The 22968-nt window shown below is 36.9% G+C and overlaps 1 protein-coding gene across 14 annotated transcripts in view; it reads right to left on the reverse strand.

Moving 5' to 3' along the window:
* The window catches only part of Ttll5 (Tubulin tyrosine ligase-like 5), a 354482-nt gene that overhangs the window by 200620 nt on the left and 130894 nt on the right, over positions 1–22968 (reverse strand). For 13 of the 14 annotated variants that reach the window (XR_014437810.1, XR_014437811.1, XR_014437812.1 and 10 more), the window contains 2 exons: positions 12442–12548; positions 7993–8206 (listed from right to left, as the gene is read on the reverse strand). The exons of the other annotated variant lie outside the window; for it this stretch is intronic. Coding sequence is in view for 10 of the 13 variants with exons in the window: in XM_083094291.1 (XP_082950417.1) it covers positions 7993–8206; positions 12442–12548 (321 nt within the window). In the remaining 3 variants the exon portion in view is untranslated. The remainder of the gene's footprint in view (positions 1–7992; positions 8207–12441; positions 12549–22968) is intronic. 14 annotated transcript variants of the gene reach the window in all.

Here is a 22968-nt window from a genome sequence, read left to right on the forward strand (position 1 = left end):
AGGGTATATATATACAGGGTAGACCATTTTAATCAATACACGCAAATATTTCGAAAAGAAGTTTTTTCAAAAAATGTTTCAGACAAAAGTTGTATGGTTTCGAGGGGGACATAAGATGGTGCCATTAGTTTGACCTTGAAAAGTCACCTGAAGGTCACGTGAAGGTCACCTGCAACTTTTTAAATGGGACACCCTATATGCTTTTGCATATTCTTGTAGCTTATCTCGAGAGCTTTCCAAAACACTATAATTAAATTAGTTTTCATTAAGTACTTTTCGAGTTATGAAGCTTGAAATCATTTCTTAATTTTATATACCGTAAAATATCTTGTAAAATATTCATTTTTCGATTATCTTACCTTAATACTTTTATGCACAAAATAATGAGAGGAATCAATTGGTGTAAAGAAAACACATAGTTGTTTCGAAGAAAAAAAATTTGCAATTAACAATTACATATTTTTTCTTAAAAACAACTGTATGTTTTCTTTACACCAATTGATTCCTCTCATTATTTTGTACATAAAAGTATTAAGGTAAGATAATCGAAAAATGAATATTTTACTAGATATTTTATGGTTTATATAAAATTAAGAAATTATTTCAAGCTTCATAACTCGAAAAGTACTGAATGAAGAAATACTTTATTATAGTGTTTTGGAAAGCTCTCGAGATAAGCTACAAGAATAAGTAATAAAAAATAGGGATTCCCATTTAAAAAACGGAAGTTGACCTTCAAATGACCTTGAAAATGACCTTTAATGTCGAATCCAAGGTCACTATTAGATAGCCCCCTTTGTTCCCTACAACTTTTATTCGAGTCGTTTTCCTTCAAACGTTGATCCTGAAAAGGGTGGAACTTTTAAAATGGGACACCCTATGTGTATATATATATATATATATATATATATATATATATATATATACACACATATATACAGGGTGTCCCAGACTTAACGAATCAGCCGTTAATAGCAGATTCCTGAGATCATTTGGAGACGAAAATTCTAATACCAAAATGTTGAGGAAGACTTCATAAAAATGTTCAAACTACTGACTACTGTCGCGTCGAGAACACAATCGCGCTCACTGCAGAATCCTATTTTTCATTTTATATTAATCTCTCTATCGATATCGTTACCCCCTCCACTACGTGTTGCATGTTGCTTGCATCTCGGATCCGGCAACTCTGTCTCAGCGAGCCACGCGCGGACACTTCTGAAATGCGAAAGTGCAAATGAAGGGTTTCGACTTTGGACTGTCTTCGCTTGCACTAAAGGTTCGACCGATGACGAAAAGTCACCATAATATCTTATATGATCATGTCGTTAGGCGATTCCCTCTAAAAATCTTAGCCGAAACGAAGTGCTAAAAATCATCCACCACAAGCGGCAGTCGCTAATTAATTTTTGCGTATGTCACGGGCAATCGTTAACAATAAAGATCTATAATCTTAATCCGCATTAAGGAAGAAGTGAAGAAAGTACTACTTGCGCATCTCTCTGTTAAAGAATATAAATCTATATTGTAATCCGTATTATACAAATAAAAGTGATTGAAAATCTACTTAATAAAATAATTCTCTAAAAGAAACTGCAGTCAAAATGCTACAATAACTAAAGTTCGGCAAACCTCCGGCGGTTCGCGAATTTCTAAATTCTTCCTGATGAGACATTTCATACCTCGTTCTACGACGCAACAAAATATATTTATTAATATTATATTGTATAAGTATTTTAAGATACATATACAGAATGTCCCTGTATTTTAATCTATTATTTTCCGTAACATTACAGAAAGAGATCATAGCGAAAAATGTTGAAAAATACAAAAGTTCTAGGGTTTTTAAGGAGCTAAGAGTTATGTACATAGATTTTGGACATAAGGCCCAATTTAGATCTTAATATCCAAGTCAAATTTCCTAAACGGTAAACCTCTATTTTTTAATTGCAGATATATTATCTACGTGAATAAATAAGAAAATTTTGTCTCTTGTATTTTTTTGCTAAACCACTTCCATCAGGCCTTAAACATCAATCAAATGTCTCACTTTGAAAAATGGAATTAGTGGGCCGTAAAGATACATGAAATTTCTGGTATAGTCAGTCATTTTTGGGATCGAGATGTTTAGCACATACTTATTCTACACAATCCATTTTGGACACAAGCCCTGTAGGCGAGCCCAAAATGAGATTTATTACGCCAAATAGATCATAGATGGAATCAGTGCATTCTCTCAGAAGGAAAGTTGTGATGTTAAGAAACTCGCATCAAGTTCTTAATGAACTCTGAACTCAAAATGGGCTAAAATAGATTCTGGGCTCAGAATAGGCATGTGCCAAAAATAGACCTCGGCTCAAAATGTAATTGACTATGCCAGAAATTTCATAAGTAATCTTGTCGGTCTAATTCCATTTTCCGAAGTGAAACATTTGATTGACGTTCTGAGCCTGATAGAAGCGAGTTAGTAAAAAAACGCAAGAGACAAAATTTATTTTTTTATCTAAATACTGTATCTATAGTAAAAAGTAGAGGTTTCCATTTAAGCAATTTGACTTGAGCTTCATAGAACCCAAATTGGGCCCGGGCCCAAAATCTATATAGGCTCCCCAAAAACCTTATAATTTTTGTTAATATGTTTTGCTATGACCATTCCCTGCAAAGTTAGAGAGATAATAAATTAAAATAGGATATAAAATGCGTGAAATATAACACAAATATTACACAAACATTAAATTTGATCAATGAACGGAATTGAAAGCATTCTAATTTTCCTAAAAGTAATATTTCAGCTTACTCTAGCTGATGATGTGTGATCTTATTTATTGCCATCTAATTTTTGTTATCCAATATAAATGAACATTTAAAGAGGTATTTAATACTGAAATTAAATAATGTTGAGAAAGAACGAAACAAGGAAAAATGAATGATAGAAAAATTCAGATGGCGTTCTGTTAACTGATTTGTTTCGCGTATGCGCACTCCGTTTTGATTGACACAAAATGGAGTAAGTTGCGCTATTAGATATATTATAATCAGGGTGTATCTCAAAATTGTTTTCACTTAGAGCCAAGCTAATACATATAACATCAGAGCCACAGTCAGCCTAACAACATGATGTGTTACAAGAGAGTCTCAACCTACACTATATACTATACAAGGCAGTCACATCGGCCCAGCTACACACGGGATATATCGCTACTAGAGTACGCAGGGCGTACATCGCTACTTCTCATCCTGAACTACAAAAAGGATCTCAGGTATATGGACAATAAATCACGACGTCGTTCCTGTATTATCGCTATGATCCGTATTGTTCATAGAATCGATTTACGATGTCATCTGATATCTTCTAGATATAAGTCATTTTACCCACATGATATTTGTTATTTTACTCTACAGTCATTATATTATATTTATTTATCTCATAAAAATAATATAAAAAATGATAGATATTGATATTGTTGCTGCATCCGCGGGCGATAGTATATGCACAAACGAGGCAGTAAGAAAGAGAGGTTATCATATATACCGTTTTATGGTATTCGATGTGTATTGTCTATTAGTCGCAATCCGTAAATATGACCTGCTGATCCCAAAGGGTCAAAATATAAAATCGTCTAAAAAGTATATTTTGCATCAATCTTAATCTGGAAATCTTTAGTCACCACCATGTGTGATTCCTTGTGAACTAGTGTTGGCAGGCGGGTCAGGTTTTTCGCGCATGCGTGGCAAACGAGGCCTCAATGAAGTATCTAATACAGACAAAAAGGTGTGCCACACTGGTCGCCCGAAAAAATTTTCTCTTAAAAAATTGTTTCGGGTGATCAACAATACACATTTTTATCATACACTATACGAATAACTCACGACTATTTATTAAATATCACAAAACTTTTAATAAACTGTATCTCACTCAACTATATGTCTATATGCCAAGTAATTTTCCTCAAGCCCGCCAAATCTTCCACACGTGGTTAGCCGCCACTACTGTCGCGCATACGCGAAAAACCGGACCCGCTTGCCAACACTGTGTGAACTCCCTGGAGATCAAATTTATCTCTGGACTTCAGACTTGTACTCAACTGAACTTCAGTAATGTAATTTTATGTAATTTCAGTTTGTAATTTCCTATCAGAAACATCAGATGATGTGAACTGAATCGCTACACGCAGAAAGTTGAAAACTTACATGAAATCATAATTATAGACCTCATTTCATATTTGAAGCATCAAATGATGTAAATTAAATTTCGCTTCGCACAGAAAGTTGCAAATCTATGTACTAACTTTCGATTTGATTCCCAGTGAGAGTCACAGAGAAAATCAGAGATGATGGTGATTAAAAGTAATCTCCAAATCGAGATTGATACAAATCCGAAATTTAGAGGTTCCGGTTTATTCTTCGGAAGGGTCACAGAGTCACTTATGATAATGAAAATTAATATCCAAATCGAGATTGGTGTAAATCCAAAGTCTAGTAGTTATTTTTGACTCTCAGAAACATTTTCATAGCCGATCGCCTATGGTGATGACCAAAAATGATACCCAGATCAAGATCAAAATACAAATTCGAAGTCTGCTAATAACTTCCAGTTTGATTCCTGGAGGACACAAAGGCTCATAATGGTGATAAAAAATGATCCACCAAGATTTATGCAAAGATACATTTTGTAGATGATTTTCTATGTTGACTCCTGGAGTCATATTTAAGAATTAAAAGTATTACTAATGGATAATACACTTTGCATATATTATAAAATAGTATATATGACATATCCTTCCTTTATTACCTGCTTGCGCACATTCAATCAATAACACAGGCCCACAAAAAAAAAAGTACCCTGTGCTGGCAATCTGACTAGGCTAGTCTTATGTATTTTGGCCCGCTGAATTCGAATCTGACATCAGAATTGCTCCATCACGTCACAGTTTTTTTTAAATCTCAAAAATAGAAAATTTCGTAAAAATCGACATTCTAGGGTAATAAGACTCCGCTTCTTGAAGAAAAAGTTACCGAAATCATATTTTAATGTATTTTCAGACATTATAAATCCAAATCCGACCTAGAGTATAAACGTTGTGCTCAATTTTTTTTATGCTTATTTTTTTTTTTTTCAGGTTGTAACACCTAAAATTTACTGCAAACAGATTCTATTTATCAAGATGCGAAGATATTAAGATAGGGTTTTACCTCCAGATAGCACAATCTTTTTTTTCATGTACCTCTAGCGCTTTAAAGACAAATTAATTTGAAAAGAGGTTTGTGACCTATATAAAGAAATTTCTGCATCTTATACGAACTCAACAGCTAGAAGCTGTAAGTTTTGAAAAAATTTTTCTCAAAATTTGGACTTGGAGAATATAAGATTGATTCTTTCCAATATAAGATTTATGAATGAACTAAAATCAAATACGGAATACGGAAGATTGCTACTTTTTCATGACAAATGTTAATCGATGGTATGATTGGTGTGACAAATCGGATTTGGATTTATAATGCCTGAAAATACATGGAAATATGATTTCGGTAACTTTTTCCTCAAGAAGCGCAGTCTTACTACCCTAGAATGTCGATTTTTACGAAATTTTCGTCTTTCTCTTTTGAGATTTAAAAAAAACTGTGACGTGATGCAGCAATTCTGACGTCAGATTCGAATTCAGCGGGGCCAAAATACATAAGACTAGCCTAGCCAGATCGCCAGCACAGAGTACTTTTTTTTTGTGGGCCTGTGTAATCATTATAATTATCTCATTTCTTATAAACAAACAATAAAAAATTATATACGGTATATTCAAAATATATTTTTAGTTATATATTATATATTTGCTTTAAGAAATTGAACTCAATTACAAGAAATTTTTTATTATTTTCAAAAGAGTTATGAATTTAACATTTATTATTTATTATTATCTTAGAAAAATTAGCAATTCGTCATCTTATCTCTCTTGCCTTTATTGTGAAATTTAAAAAAAATGTTGAATTTAAGATTCTAAGAAAAGTAAATTCTATCAAGAATCATATTAAATTTTATAGGGCTGTTTTTAACCCCTTCATGTCAGTGTTTTTTTGACCCCTATAGGGGCCAAAAAAATTCGTGCCACTTTTGCTTCATGACCCCTATAGGGGCATCTTGAAAAAAAACATGTTATTACTGTTACGATTTGATTGTCCTTGAGTATTTTAAAGTTTCTGAGGTCGCTGAATTCGAATCTGAAATCAGAATTTCGAACTTCAAAATGACGGATCAAAATTCAAAATAATTTTGGGTTTGAATAAAAATGGGTTTCTTATCGTTTTTGGGGTCGCCCAATTCGAATCTAATATCAGATTTTCCAAATTAAAAATTGCAAATTTAATATGGCGGACCAGAACAAATAGTTGCCATACATAAAAGATGTACACTTTTTTCTTCAATTACTTATAAATCCCGCTATCTGCCGAATCCAGAGTCACGAATTATCAAATCAAGCTGTTTGCACAAAAGTGGAAACGTATACCAGTTTTCAAGAAATAAAAAAAATAAAAAAACGGAGTCAATAACCGCCACGTCCTCGATTCATGACTCTGGGTTCGGCAGAGAGCGGGATTTAAAAATAATTGAAGAGAGAGAAATATACAACCTTCCCACACGGAACAAAAACCTCTAATGGATGTCCACTAGACGTCTACCATGGAGATTCGAAACTTCCATTAGATGTCCATGAAACGTCCCGTAAACATCTACTAGACATCCACAGTTCCGCATTTCATACCTTCATTCGACATCCATTAGACGTATTCATAGATGTCATATGTATGTTATATGGAGTAATTATAGATATTAAATGAAGCGTTCATGGATGTCATATGTACGTTATATGGAGTAATTATAGATATTTTGTGGAGCTCTTATGGATGTCAGATATACGTTATATGGAGTAATTATAGATATTTTGTCGAGCTTTCATGGATGTCATATGTACGTTATATGGAGTAACAAATAGATAATGAACGGATCATTTTCGTTTATTGGCCGGACATTTACTTGTCCGACTTATAAAATCGATTTAATATCTGAAGTTCCTCTATTGAAACTGTATCAGAAATTAGATCGAAATAATACTTTTAATTTTATCTGTCGCCTTTTGCAAGCTTTATATAATTCTCATGACTAAAACTCAAGTACGAGAAAAATAGCGCACCATAGCGGTAAACGAACGAACTAGCGCGATTACTGATTTTACAGTGAAATTTTATTTCCACTGACTATAATTATTAGTGAGATATAAAAGATAAAGTAACAAAAAATAATATTTACCAATACTAGGAAAAATAATTAATAAAAATTATTTATGTTAAGAGAAATGTGTACACATCTATCATACATCCATAACCGACGTCTAATGGACATCCATGATGAATTTACAAACGACATCTACCGTGGAGATAATATGGATTTCTATTAGAGATCCATTGAACATCCACCGTGGAGATAGAGGTCACATGGAGGTATGGAGGTTATATGGACCTCCAATGAATGTCATGTACCGTGTGGGTTTATGTATGTCAACTATTGGTTCGAACTCTGGTCCGCCATATTGGATTTGCCATTTTCAATTTGGAAAATCTGATATTAGGTTTGGATTTTGCAACCCCAAAAATGATACACATTTTTATTAAAATCCAAAATTATTTTGAATTTTGATCCGCCATATTGGAGTCACCATTTTGAACTTTGTAATTTTGGCTTCAGATTCGGATTCGGCGACCTCAATAATATTTATACTGACGTATTCATGCAATTTTAAAAACTTTTTTCTTCAACACACTTTTGGCACGGAAAGTTTCTTTTCGCTGGACTGTGAAGGGGTTAATAGTTAATGCTAACTATTATTTAAATAATCTTTTGATTGAGTCTTTGATCTTTTGATATTAAGGGTTGTGTATTTAAAGCAATAAAAAGAATTAAAATAATAGCGCACATAAAAATTGTTGTATGTGTATTCTTACATTATTAACAATGTAAATACCACGACCTCGTGAACTGGCTTTAGGCTTAACAATCCATGGTCCTCTATATCTAAAGTGCGCTGAAATCAATTCTTTGGCTTCAGTAGGCAGTAGGAATGTCTGAGGTATAAAATCGAGATTTCGAAGGCCTTTACTCCTCTGCATAGCTTCAATATTTTTGTAAAGACGATCCTTACGGGTAATTTCATAAGACCTAGAAAATAAATTTTTAAATAAAATTAAAAAAGATACAAGAGAGTCAAGATTTAGTCGTTAGATATTATGAATATTTAACTGCATTTGAATAAAATTTAAATATATATTTTTCAATTTAAGTATATTATTATAATATTATTATTAAATATATATTTTTGAATATTTGAATTTAAATTTTGGGTATTTGAATTTCAAGTATTGGATTTAAATATATTTTGAATATTTAAATTACTCTGGAAAGTTATAAATTATTTTACAATTATGTATACATATAAATTATTGGTGAATATCTAGAAGAACGGCAATCTCACCAACGACTTTGACATTGACATATGTTGTTAAGGTCATTACCCTAAGTAGCCTCCAAAAAGTTTTAGTTGGCGGTCATTGTTTATTAAAAAATTGTACAGGCCTGCGAAATTTGAGCTTTTGTCAGTTACATAAAGCAGAGTAGGTGAATCTGATAGATTTTGTGACGCTGAAAACGAATCTGGCCGCAGAATTTCCCTAGCACGTCAGGTTCTTAAGTAATTTGTGGTTGAATGGTCCAAAAATCGCTATTTTGGCCAATTTCATGAATGTATTGTGGGAAAACCAAATTTTTTGAAATATTTCTGCCAATGGCATCGTATAATACTCACTTTCACCTTTCAAATCCACTTTCGATTACCGCCGCACGATTTTTTCCGCTCAGATATACAAGTTATAAGACCGGTCATGCACAGGGATCCAATAAACCATTCTAAATCAACCGTGTTACCTCTCTATTTCACTATGAATCAAAATTAAGTTAAAAACATACATTTTTAAGTATCTTCTGTCACCTTTTGAAATTAAAAATGGCGCATCCAATATGGAGGATAGAATCACAATAAAAGAGGCATAAAATTTAGAAAAATTTATTAAAATGTGTAATAACTGTATTAGATATTTCTTTACAATACTTTTTTGGGCAAGCGAACTTGACACATGTTTTTTCAAATTTCAAGATGATGGATCTACCATATTTATGTAAATTTTCTTATAACTTCATACTCATATATCTCAGCGAAAAAAAATCGTGCGGCAGTAATCGAAAGTGGATTTGAAAGGTGAAAGTGAGTACTATACGATGCCATTGACAGAAATATTTCAAAAAATTTGGTTTTCCTACAATAAATTCATGAAATTGGCCAAAATAGCGATTTTTGGGCCATTCAACTACAAATTACTCAAAAACCTGGCCTGCTGAGGAAATTCTGCGGCCAGATTCGTTTTCAGCGTCACAAAATCTATCAGATTTACCCATTCTGCTTTTTGTAATTGAACCTCGCAGACCTGTGTTATTAACAATTAAATTGTATAGTAAAAACATGCATTAAATGCGAAGAATATCGCATACATATCTCAGATACGGGTTAGGTTAGGTTAGATTCGTGGCTACTCCTACGGGAGCGGAGGGAGTAGCGGCCCCAGGGCACGCGGGGGGCCTCGAGCGGGAGAACTCGAGACCCGACCCCGCCTCCCGCCGTGGACGGCGTGAGATGGCGGTGTGGCCCCGCTCTCTCACGAGTTAGGAAACTTTTGGGGGGGGACCTTCTGTCCCCTCCAGAGAAGGAGGCCCGTGCGCGACCGACGATGACTTCCAGTCGCGGCGGGCCGTGCGAGGGAGGCTTGATGGGGGCGGCGCCCTGAAGTATTGCAACTGCGAGTCCCGGGGCGCCGTCCCTCCCCTTCTCGCCTAGGATGGCCACCCCAGGGGTTTTAGTGGGTACCTCCGTTAAATAGGAGAAGTCCCACATAACCCTCGCTCTCTCCCCGGAGAGCGAGGGTATCCATAAAGGATTTCCCCTGGGTTACAAAAAAAAAGGTTAGGTTCGTGGCTACCACGCCATCTGCTATGCGGATGACACACTCGTGGTAGCCATGGGGGACAGTTGGGGGAACACTGCGGCCAGGGCGGAAACAGCAGTGGTACAAGGAATCACTGATATGGGACTCAAAGTGGCGGCACAGAAAACCGAGGCCATTTACTTCTACGGAAGGGCCTCCGGGGTGCCGCCACCGACCCATATCAGTGTAGGACGTACCTCCATCCTGGTAGGAGACCGAATCAAATACCTCGGTCTCCTACTGGACGGCAAATGGACGTTTGGGCATCATTTTGATGCCCTCGCCCCCAGTGTGAAGAGAGTTTCGGCAGCATTAGGCCGACTCCTCCCTAACCACGGGTGCGCCGGATGTACATGGCCACCGTAAATTCGGCGCTGTACGGCGCACCCGTGTGGGCAGACCTGGCGGCCAGGAGATGTGCGAAAGATAAATTTCGTCGCATCCAGCGTAGCATGGTCGTTAGAGCCTACAGGACGGTGTCACACGCCGCGGTCACCGTCCTGGCAGGATGGCCGCCCCTGGAATTTCTCGCCGCGATGTATGCGGAAAGATACCGCAGAGAGCGGGAAATCCGGGGCGGCACGGGAAGACAGCTGCTTATAAGAGCCAGGAAGATCATCCGGATCTAAGCCCGGCAGTCACTATTAGAGAGATGGAATGCCCATCTCTCAGACCCGCGCACTGCGGGTTGTCGGACTGTCGGGGCCGTCCGGCCTTGTCTATCGGAGTGGGTAGACAGGGCTCATGGGGAGGTAACATATCGGCTGACGCAGGTACTGACGGGGCATGGGTGTTTCGGGCAGTACCTATGTCGCATAGGCCGAGAATGTACCACGGCGTGGAGGCATGCGACACCGCACAACACACTCTCGTCGAGTGTCCGGTGTGGAGCGAACAGCGCCGGGCATTGACGGGAGTAGTGGGAGGACACCTCTCGCTGCCGGTCTTAGTCATCCGTATGGCCGACAGCGAAGAGGCGTGGAGGGCCGTCGTCGCCTACTGCGAAGAAGCAATGCTGCTAAAGGAGTCGGCGGAGAGAATCCGCCATCAAGAAGCAGCAGCAGCAGAGGCGGCGGCGGCGATCGCGGATAGTGATGAGGAGAAAAGATCGGAGGAGCAGGAGGAGCGCGCACGAGGGGGATCCCATCCCCCCACTGGGGAGATGAGATCAAGGTGGAGGTACACAATAATGTGGGGATTACTCCACAAGAATACCTCCCCCCTTACCCCCCGCGCGCATACCAACAGACGGGACGGCGAGGAGTAGGGTAGGAGGTAATCCCCTCCCTCTCCTCACGGCGCCAGTTCGGCGCCGGATGAAGCGAAGGATCCAAGGATCCCTCAGGCCCAGATGGACGGAGAAAGCCGAAAGGGGGGAAGTTACTCCCCCCGTCCGGATAGCACGGGGTCGTCCGTAAGCGAACGGCCCCGGTACGACTCACTCTGGACTTGGCCCCAAAGTGACTCAGCAAGATCCACGAGGAAGGTGGGCGGACGGCGTGGCCCCCTCCGCCCACAGTAAGGAAGAAGGGGAGGGTATCAACCGCCCTCCTCCGGGAAGGAGACCCGGCGGCAAGCATAAGGCCGCTGGGTCCTAAGCGCGGAGGGGAGCAACAGTCGGGGATGCCGATGTATTGTATCAGCGAGTCCTGGGTCCCCGCCTGCCCCTCCCATGCGAAGGCCACCGCAGGAGTTTTAGTTGGTATACGGGCAATCATAGCCCGGAGTCCAACATAACCCTCGTCTCTTCCCCGAGAGCGAGGGTATGCATAAAGCATTTCTCCTGCGACAAAAAAAAAGTTAAGTTAGATTAGTTTTTTTGGAGTGGGGGTGCAGGGGAAAGAGCAAAGCCCACGCATTTACTTAAAAGATGACGCGTACATTTTTTTTTTAGCAAACGCGCGGACGAAGAAGGGCCTTCACCTCTCCCTCCCCTTGCACCACCACCTGGAAAAGATTAACCTAACCCAACCCGTAACTGAGATATGTATGATATTCTTCGCATTTAACGCATGTTTGTACTATACAATTTAATTGTTAATAATTTTTCAACACGTTTGCTGCCAACTACGAGTATACTCGTAGTTCGCATATGAGCTTCACAAGCCAAAGGAAGTCGGTTCGAATTCGAGTTTATTCGTAGTTGGCTTGTGAGGCTCATATACCAACTACGAGTATACTCGTAGTTGGCAGCAAACGTGTTAATAAACAATGACCGCCAACTAAAACTTTTTGGAGGTTACTCGGAGTGATGACCTTGACAACATATGTCAAGGTCATTGGTGAGACCGTTCTTCTAGATATTTACCAAATTATTTTCTGTTCAGTTAAGGAAATTGTTTCTTAGTTATATTTATTTACCTAGGAAAATGATTCACTTTTTGATAAGGCAGTAAATTCCGCAAAATATCTGGCTTAGGATGGTTTCCCATCCATAATATATTAAAATCCATGTCATTCATAGGTACCTGAAAACAAAAACATTAAGAGAGAATTTTATTCGTAAAATAACGAAGGAATTTTATTTATTATCACATTCTAATGATTTTAATCGACTCTGTAAAATGTAAAATTCTAATAACTCTGTTAGACTTTGAAGAATGTTTAACTATTGAATTTTTTCTGTAATGTGTAGTTAAAAAGGTAAAACTAGGATAATTGTTTGATTAAATTTCAACTCTTCGCTAGTCATAGATGGTAATTGAAGAATACGTCGGTATAAAAATTAAGTTCAAATTCTTTTTTCGCTGACGTAGATGTTAAAACTGAGTATATAGCAGTGTGGAGTAGTATACTAATTCAATTATACAGGGTCCTCCAAAAGTTCGGAAACAAAAAATTCCGGAATATTAAATATTTGAAAAATGTTTTAGATAAAAGTTTTAAAGTTTTGAAAGTTTTATTGAATGGTCATATTCGTTTGACTTTCCTTGAGAGAGGTCCTATGGAGTTCAATTGTTAATTGCAAATAACATATTTTTTCTTAGAAACAAGTATGTATTTTCTTTACACAATTGATTTCTCTCATTATTTTGTGCATAAAAGTATTAAGATAAGATAATAAAAAAATTAATATTTTATTAGATATTTTATGGTTTATGTAAAATTAAGAAATTATTTCAAGCCTCATAACTTGAAAAGTACTCATTAAAAAATACTTTATTATAGCATTTTGGAAAGCTCTCGAGCTAAGCTACAAGAATATGTAATAAAAAGTAGGGATTTCCGTTTAAGATTTTTATGTTGAATATGACCGGGCTTTTCAAGATCATACCAAGGTCAAATAGATATCATCATCTAATAGATTTTTTAAGCCCTATTCTTTTTGTTTGAAACATTTTTCCAATAAATCAATAATTTCCAAGATTTTTAACCGTTGCAGAACTTTTTGCAAGAACTGTATACAGGGTGTCCCGAAATTACCGTGAGATATTTTAAAGGCAAATTCTCTGGCCAATTTAGATTTTTCCTTAGCGAAAATGTCGAGGCTATAATAGTTTTCAAACGGGAAACGATTATATTTCACGAATGACAGGGTGATAATATTGCTCTTATGAATAGCACCCCTTTTCACGATAATATTGTATAAATTTGCAATAAGCATTGTCAAAATATTTTTTGCCGCTTTTCTATTGCATTAGTTTTTTTTTACGAAAAATAAGTATAAGAACTAAAGACATCTTGAAGTTGATTCAAATAAACATTTCCGACATGTTTCAATTTCATCTGTCAAAGTGTCGATCAATATTATACCATGAAGATGTTCACTATGCTACGCGGTGTGTGACAAATAAAATGTAATAGAAATAAGTTTAATATTTATTTATTTTGCATTTTTGGATATTTTTACAATAATTGCATTAATTGTGAACGTGCATTTATAAACAAGAACAGTTTTATATTGAAAAAATAAAATTAGAGAAAATACTTACTTAATAACAATCAACATAATCAAACATTTAACAAATAAATTATTAAATTACAAAAGGAACTTTTACAACAAATGTTCGAAATGACCACCATTACATTCAATACATAATTGTGCGCGTCGTAATAAACTATTTGTTGTCTTGGTGATCATTTCTTGTATTATTGTAGCAACTGCTTCAATAATCCTTTCTTCTAGTTCTTCGCGAGTATTAATTTGTTCTTTGTAAACATATTCTTTAATATGTCCCCATAAAAAATAGTCTAAAGGTGTTAAATCAGGTGACCTTGCTGACCAACTTAAGGGACCACCGCGTTCTATCCATCTTCCTGGAAATTTTTCGTTCAAGGTCCTGCGCACACATCTTGCATTATGTGGTGGTGCACCGTCTTGTTGGAAAATAAGCCTTTGTCTAATATTTAATGGAATATCTTCCAATAATTCCGGCAAATTATTAGTCAAAAAATTATTGTAGATGTTGCCATCGATTCTTGCAGGCATTTCAAACGGTCTAATCTGTAATTTAATATTTAAAATACTACAATATTTGTTACATAAACAATAATACATACAATACAATAAACAAAAATCGGATATATCCATAAAAATTAAAAAAATATGTACAATAAAAAATAACTTACTATTAAATTATTTTGTATACCGGCCCATAGATTTATACTAAAACGGTATTGGTAATTTCTAACATGGCACGCATGTGGATTTTCTTTGCTCCAAATGTGGGAATTATGCATATTAAATGAACCCTCGCGTGTAAAGCAACATTCATCGGTAAATAAAATTTTTTGAACAAAACCTGGTTCTTGTGCCAATAACCAGGTACAAAAATTGACTCTGCGTGCATAATCTTGTGGTAATAAATTTTGCACTTTTGTATAATGATACGCATGCATTTTGTTTTCCTTTAAAACAAGTTGTACTACGGTCTTAGAAATATTTAATCTTCGACTTATCTGTCGGATACTTATAGACGGATCTTCTTCAATCATTAATAAAATTGCTTCTTCGTTTTCTGGCGTACGAGCGTCTCGTTCACGCCCGGCACCAATAGCTCTGCGTACAGGTAGTACAGATCCCGTTTCTCGTATTCGATTTATCAATCGCAAAATTACATCAGAATGTGGAGCTCTACGCTGTGGAAAGTGTATTGCATACTCCTGCGCGGCAATTCGAGCACTTTGACCGCATTCACCGTAAATTATTAACATATCACAATATTCGTTCGGAGTATAATCCATTTCAGTTTTTAAGAAATAATAATTTTAATATTAAGAAAAAAAGTGTCACTTAATTGTTATTAACAAGAGAATGCAAAGAAAAAGAAATGACATGAGCAAACAAAACGTTCGCATAAAAACACACGCATGTAATTTTTTAAATTTTAATTATGAAACAGATTCTGAAGTTATTTGTATTTTTCGTCAATAATTATTTATAATCTATTTATTAATAATTTATGGTAAATACAATAAAAATGCTTATGTTGCCGTGCAAGGGTACGCAATAAATTTTCCACAGCGTATAGCTTCAAATTCTAAAATATTTTTGTAACTGATAAATGAAGAAATAATTTCTAAAAAACGCAACATTTGTGTTAAAAGAAAATAAAATGCATGCTTAACATTTTACAAAAGTACAAAATTTATTACGCGCAAGATTATGCACGTAGAGTCAATTTTTATATCTGATTATTGGTATAAAAACTGGGTTTCGTTAAAAAAATTTTATTTACAATTGCTTTATGCGCGACGACTTATTTAATATGCACAATTCCCACACTTGGAGCAACGAAAATCTACATACGTACCATTCAAAATTACCAACACCGTTTTAATTTAAATCTATGGACCGGCATATAAAATAATTTAATAGTAAGTTTATTTTTCATTGTACATACATATTTTTTAATTGTTATAGATATATCCGATTTTTGTTTATTGTATGTATTATTGTTTATGTAACAAATACTGCAGTATCTTCAATATTAAATTACAGATTTGAAATGCTTGCAAGAATCGATGGCAAAATGTATGTACAATTATTTTTTATGGAGTCATAAAATAATTTATTTACAAGGAACAAATTAATACTGGCGAGAAACTAGAAGAAATTATTGAAGTAATCACTACAATAATACGAGAAATGATTAGCAAGGCAATAAATAGTCTATTACGATGCGCACAATTATGTATTAAGTGCCATAGTGGTCATTTCGAACATTTATTGTAAAATTTTTTTTATTTAATAATTTAATATTTAAAAATTTGTTAAATATTTCATTATGTTATTAATTACTTAAATATTTTCTGTAATTTTATACTTTCAATAGGAAACTATTCTCGTTTATGAATATTGCGTTCACAATTTATGCATAATTTATTGTAAAAATTTTAAAAATGCCAAATAAACAAATGTTAAACTTATTTTTATTACATTTTATTTGTCACATACCGCGTAGCATAGTGAACACCTTTATGGTGATAATATTGATCGACACTTTGACAGATGAAGTTGAAACATGTCGGAAATGTTTATTTGAATCAAATTCAAGATGTCTTTAGTCCTTTTACTTATTTTTCGTAAAAAAAATATACTAATGCAATAGAAAAGCGGCAAAAAATATTTTGACAATGCTTATTGCAAATTTATACAATATTATCGTGAAAAAGGGCGCTATTCATAAGAGCACTATTATCACTTGTCATTTCGCCGTGCTTGAGCGCGCGAAATCCCAGCCCTGTCATTCGTGAAATATAATCGTTTCCCGTTTGGAAACTATTATAGCCTCGACATTTTCGCTGAGGAAAAATCGTTTTTAAATTGGCCAGAGAATCTGCCTTTAAAATATTTCGCGGTAGTTTCGGGACACCCTGTATACAGGGTGAGTCTGATAAAACGTTCACCGTGTTTTTCTCGAAAACGGTAAGAGATAGGTAGGAGACATCCATTATGAAAATTGTAGGATAAGGAGGAGCACATACTTTGATGACCTTGAATAACCTTGAATGTCCGTTTTTCACATCAAGAATTAAAAAAAATTTTTTTTTAATGGAAAGGGGTACTTTGTAGTTACTCTATCAATAGTATTCAATGAGCTTAATAACTTTTGTATCAGAGTTATTTTCGAAAATTCAACCGTTGTCAAGGTATCGACGAAATAAGTCAGAATGAAAATTTGGAAAAATCCAAACATGTTAAGTCGGGTAATCGACCACACTTTGAAATAAATACGAGGCAAGAGCTCAACAGAATGTTTCCAAACAAATGGATAGGTAGGGGTGGTCCTGTACTATTTCCTGCGAGATCACTCGACTTAACATGTTTGGACTTTTACCTCTGGGGAAGAGTGAAGGAGTTAGCCTATTTTCAACGTCCCACTCGAGAAAATATGATAGAAAGAATTAAAATAATTTTTCGCGAAATAACCACACAGGAATTAGAAGAAGTACAAGCAAGCTTTCCGCGAAGACTACAGACATGTCTGGCTCAACGTGGTGTACATTTTGAACACTTACTACAGTAAGTATACTACAGTAAGTACAGTTAGGAATAATAAAAAAATTTATTCCAAATTTTGTATACAGGGTGTCCCAGACCACCCGTACACCCCTTTTAAAATGAAAATAAATGTCTTTTATAAAAAATCGCGAACAATTTTTAAGTAAATCGGGTACGCTCTATCAAATGGTGATATTTTCAACTTAATTATAATGTTTTGGAAAGCTCTCGATATAAGCTATAAGAATATGTAAAAGCATATAGGGTTTCCCATTTAAAAAGTTGGAGATGACCTTCACGTGACCTTCAGGTGACTCTTCAAGGTCAAACTAATGGCATCATCTTATGTCCCCCTCGAAACCTTATAACTTTTGTCTGAAATATTTTTGTCTGCCGCGCTCAGTTTTTCAGATATTCGGCTGATACAGGTGGTCTGCGACACCCTGTATATACACATATAAAGTAAATTTTTATTTAATCGAAATGTTTAAATATCAATAATTTTTGTTAGAAAAAAGCATTTTAATTTATAGAATATTAAATGGATTACAAAACTATATGTTCTCTCTAATAGGTAGGGATGCATGAGGGAGGAAGTCAGGCATCCATTCGGTCAACAAGCAACAGAATAGCATCGGTGACAACGGTACCGATATATATCTGTGTATAGAGCATTCACATATATTCACATATATATTTTTGAACCCAACAAATAATATTGCTACAATAATTGCTACAAAATAATATTTTCGGACTAGAAAAATATCTGAGACGCAAATGACTGGATCGAGAATCGAATTAGAGTCGTTTCGTTTTCCGCACAACTGTTTTTACCATTAAGCTTTCCAGATCTCACCTTATGCCACTTATTAATACAGTTACAGTACCGGTCAAAAATAAATCACCTTTATGTTTTTTGAGGCTAACTTAATTCATAGTGTATATATTTAATCAATTTTTCTTGAATTGTTGTTTTCATTATTGAATGAAAAGTTTATTATTCAGTAACTTACATACTTAGTATTAAACATGTAACAGCAGAATCGTTACTAGTTTGAAACGACCGACCAACCGTCTCGAATAGGTGGGCCGAACATCCGCTCGCAAAAGATTGGCGCTGAGCGCCAATGCACGAGGCACTTTTGCTGAGCCGCGAATTGAGAGCCGTGGCCTACCCCATTTCGACGCGCATGACCGTGTGAAGGTACCGCACGGGGGTACTGCGCCGGGTATATAAACCGGCCTCTCCGGCAGGCAGCTATCTATTCCTGTCCCGACTCTCAGGACGCTCGAAGCCTCAGGGCGCACGCTGAGAATTCAAAGCTACCGACTCCTAGCCCTCGCTCCCTGGTCCAGAACACGGGTGCTACCGTGCGCAGTCGGACGTATCCGACGGCCAGTATCCCGGTGTGTTACGGGCGCTCCTGTGTGCACCACCCAGGGGACGGGCGCTCCCGTTCTCGGCCGACCGCAGTCGGCGCCCGATTCCCTCGGTCTAGCTTGGTTGTCCGCAACCACCGTGTAAATAGTTTGTTCCACGTTGTATTCTGTCACACGCGATTATCGTCGCCTGACTCTTACTTAATCTTTGCGCCGGGTTGTACCCAACACTCTGTAAATAGATTGTTCCTCGTTTATATGCGACTACCATCGCCGGTCTGTGTCCTAGTTTAAGCTCCGCGTCTGGTTATCCGCAACCACCGCGTAAATAATCTGCTCCGCGTTCGGACCATACACTAGTTTAAGTTCTGCGCCTGATCGTACGCGACCCCGTATATATAGTTTGTATCGCGCAATCACCGTAACCAGTCTGCATTTAGTCTTTAAGTTCCGCCTGCTGCGCCTGGTCAAACCTGACCAACGTCGAGCGTCAGAACTGCGTTCGCGTTGAGTATACGTAACCGTTGCAAAGCAACCATTGTAAATAAATTGAATAAAGAATTTTGTCTGTCTAAACCAGTAGTTAGCACTAGGAGAGTTCTAACGCAGGGATCTCAGGGGGGGTGAGGGGCGAGGGGATCTCAGCGGCGCGGGGGAATGACGTCACGCAGGATGGAGGAGGGATGACGTCACACGGGTTCTAACTCAGGTCCTATCAGGGATGACGTCACGCGGGTTCTAACTCAGGTCCTATCAGGGATGACGTCACGCGGGATTTCGGCGGCGCGGGGGATGACGTCACGCGGGATTTCGGCAGCGCGGGGGCTGCGGGGCGGGGGACACTTGAGGACGTGTTGGATGTTTTATGACAAGTATAAACAATAAAACAATATAAACAGCGATATTCCTTTGAAGGATTGGATTTTGAAACCTTCTTTTTCTTTTTTCTTTCTTCTTTATTTATTTATTTTTTATTTATTTATTTTTTATTGCTGATGTTCGGCTGCTTTGTACCCTTGCCGCGCGTGTGAGAGAGAACGATAAGAGTGCGAAAAGAACGCGTACGAGAGAGAACGATAGCGAGACTTATAATTAGTGCAAGAGAGAGCGCAAGAGAAAGGCGTATAAATAATTGCAATTTTTTGTTACAATTAAAAATATATATAATTTATTTAAATGTGTGAGTTTAATAAAAAGTATACAATATAAAAGAAAAATAATAATATATAAAATAGACCGTCGAGCTATGTTGGGGAAACCGTTTCTGAAAACAGAAGAAAACATATGCATTTCATTAGTTTAAATTATTTAATAATTTATTTTAAAATACTTTTGATTATAAATTGTAAGTTACTTACAATGTTATCCATGATCCATTTATTTAATTTGTGCAAATAGGGCACATGTCGCAGGGCAATATTTGATTCAAACATTTTCTGCATCCTTTGCATGACATATTTTCCAAATGAACATAAGCTATGGTTCTATGTTCTCGAACAGAACTAGTTTTTTCAAACTGATGCGGATCTTCTAGAAAGCATTCGGTACAAAATTTTGATCCATTTTCCATGTAGTAATAGGAAATGCAACATATCTTTGTTGCTTCGTTGTATGTTATTATTTCAGGTATGCTTAAATCTCGCTGTTTCTTTTGTAACCGTTCATCAAGAATATCGACACTATTGTCACTATCATAATCACTGTCCTTCGCCAAGGGTTCTATATCAGATCCATCATCTTCCATCTCTCTCCTCTCTCTCTCCTCTCTCTCTATCTCCATCCTCTCCGCCACAACTGGATCCATCCAATAATCGTAATCATCATCCGTATCGTCGTCGATGATAATTACGTTTTCTTCAGCCACCGTATCATCGTCGATGATAATTACGTTTTCTTCAGCCATTGCACAAGACTACCGAAACACAGAAGAGCAACGAAAGAAATGATACTCTAGTGCAGCAGACTACCGAAACACAGAAGAGCAACGAAAGAAATGATACTCTAGTGCAGCAGAGTCCTCTTCATTATATTTTTTTTAACATACACAATATAAATAGAAGTATTCTTTGAAGGATTGGGCGGATGGAAATACGTAGATAACAACACATTTTTGAGATATTTCGGGATCCGACCTTTTCGAGCAATCTGTGAATCATAGCGAGATAACAACACATTTTCAACCCTAGGTTCAGTTACAAAAAATTTTTTCTTTGTGCCCCCCCAACAATCTCTGAAAGTTTGTTGGCTGAATATAAGAAGGATGACATAAAGTTATAAAAATATATATATAAGGTTATAAAAGGTTATTTATACCCTTATATATTTTTTATAACTTTATGTCATAAACTTATATTTTGAGATATTTCGGGGTCCGACGTTTTCGAGCAATCTGTGAATCATAGCGAGATAACAACACATTTTCAACCCTAGGTTCAGTTACAAAAATTTTTTCTTTTGTGCCTCCAACAATCTCTGAAAGTTTGTTGGTTGAATATAAGAAGGATCGAAGCGCATCAGATCATAGTACGTGATTTGAAAGCGCATCGACACGACGGTATAGCAAAAGTATAGTCAAAAATTATAGTGTTGAAAGTGTGATAATATATATATATTGTGTGATTATATATAAAATGGAAAACATCGAACAGACTGAACGCGACCTGGTGGAGCAATCCAACCAAATTGCCACCTTGGGCGAATATTTTGCATAGCTACAACGATGCAACGAGTACATCGAGTCGCTGGAAGAACAAAGTCGGATCAAACGACCGCGATTATCGATCGGGAATCGACAATCGCTGATTGCTCGAATCCCGATGCGACTCGAAGGTGCAAAGACTCGATTGCAGAGACAGTTTATGCCCAGTGGTGGTAATTACAGTGGCGACAATAACGCGGGTGCCGGATGTAGCGCGCATCAAAATGAACTTGTGTGGCGCGAGATTGATACCGCGTTCGATAACCGTATTCTAACCGGTGCTGTGATTAACGCAAACCATATCGAACCTCGTCAATTTCTCGAGGACGCCAAAGACATCGTGCTCGAGCAAGTGCAAGACGTTATAAGAAGATACAACAGTGTAAAATTGAACACTATATTCAACGGTGAATTTGTGTCGGGTGATAAGCGTGCGAATAAAAGTATCAATACGAGAAACTGTGAACTCTTTCGCACGTCTGATTTACACGAGTGGTACGAGCGCAGCGTTATCGAGCCCACCCTAGCATTGCTAGAAGAATTTCAGGAACGCGATAGTGGCTGGGCATTGTCGAGAATACAGAATTTAACTGTAAATATAAATAAGTATAATCCTATGCGCGCGGGATGTTATATTAAATTGCCGCGAGAAATTATGATGAAGAGAGCTGTAATTAATGTACAATCTAGAGACAATGCGTGTTTCGCGTGGGCAGTGATGGCCGCTCTATACCCCGCTGAAAGAGACACGAATCGGGAATCTTCATATCCCCACTATACGACGGTGTTAAATGTACAAAATATTGAGTTTCCGATGACGTTGAACCAACTAAAAAAGTTTGAACATATAAACAATATCTCCATCAACGTGTACAGCATCGAGAAAGAAAACAGCATTGTCCCGATACGTCTTTCGGAGCAGAAACGGGATAAACACGTCAACCTGTTGTATGTGGAAGACGGCAACAGCGTCGGACATTTCGCATGGATCAAGAACTTATCCCGGCTCGTGAGCTCGCAACTGAGCAAACACAACGGTCAAAGATATATCTGTGATCGGTATGTATAATTTGAATAATTTATGTAATTATAAAATATAATGCATTGCATAAATCTTTAATTTAAATATTCTTTTACAGATGCTTGCACTATTTCGGATCGGAGGACAAGTTGCAGTCACATACGGTAGACTGCGGAAAAATAAACGACTGCGCTATCCGATTGCCGAGCGATAAGGACAAGTGGCTCGAGTTCAACAACTACACGAGGAAAGAGCGACTTCCATTTGTGATCTATGCCGATTTGGAATGTGCGTTGACAAAGACTGACGAAGAAAAAAATTATCAGCATCATAAGGTATTTAGTA

This window comes from Camponotus vicinus, unplaced genomic scaffold, assembly GCF_025532165.1.
Source record: "Camponotus vicinus isolate PSW18456_S1 unplaced genomic scaffold, iyCamVici1.0 SCAF_3, whole genome shotgun sequence".
NCBI classification, from domain to species: Eukaryota; Metazoa; Arthropoda; class Insecta; order Hymenoptera; family Formicidae; genus Camponotus; species Camponotus vicinus.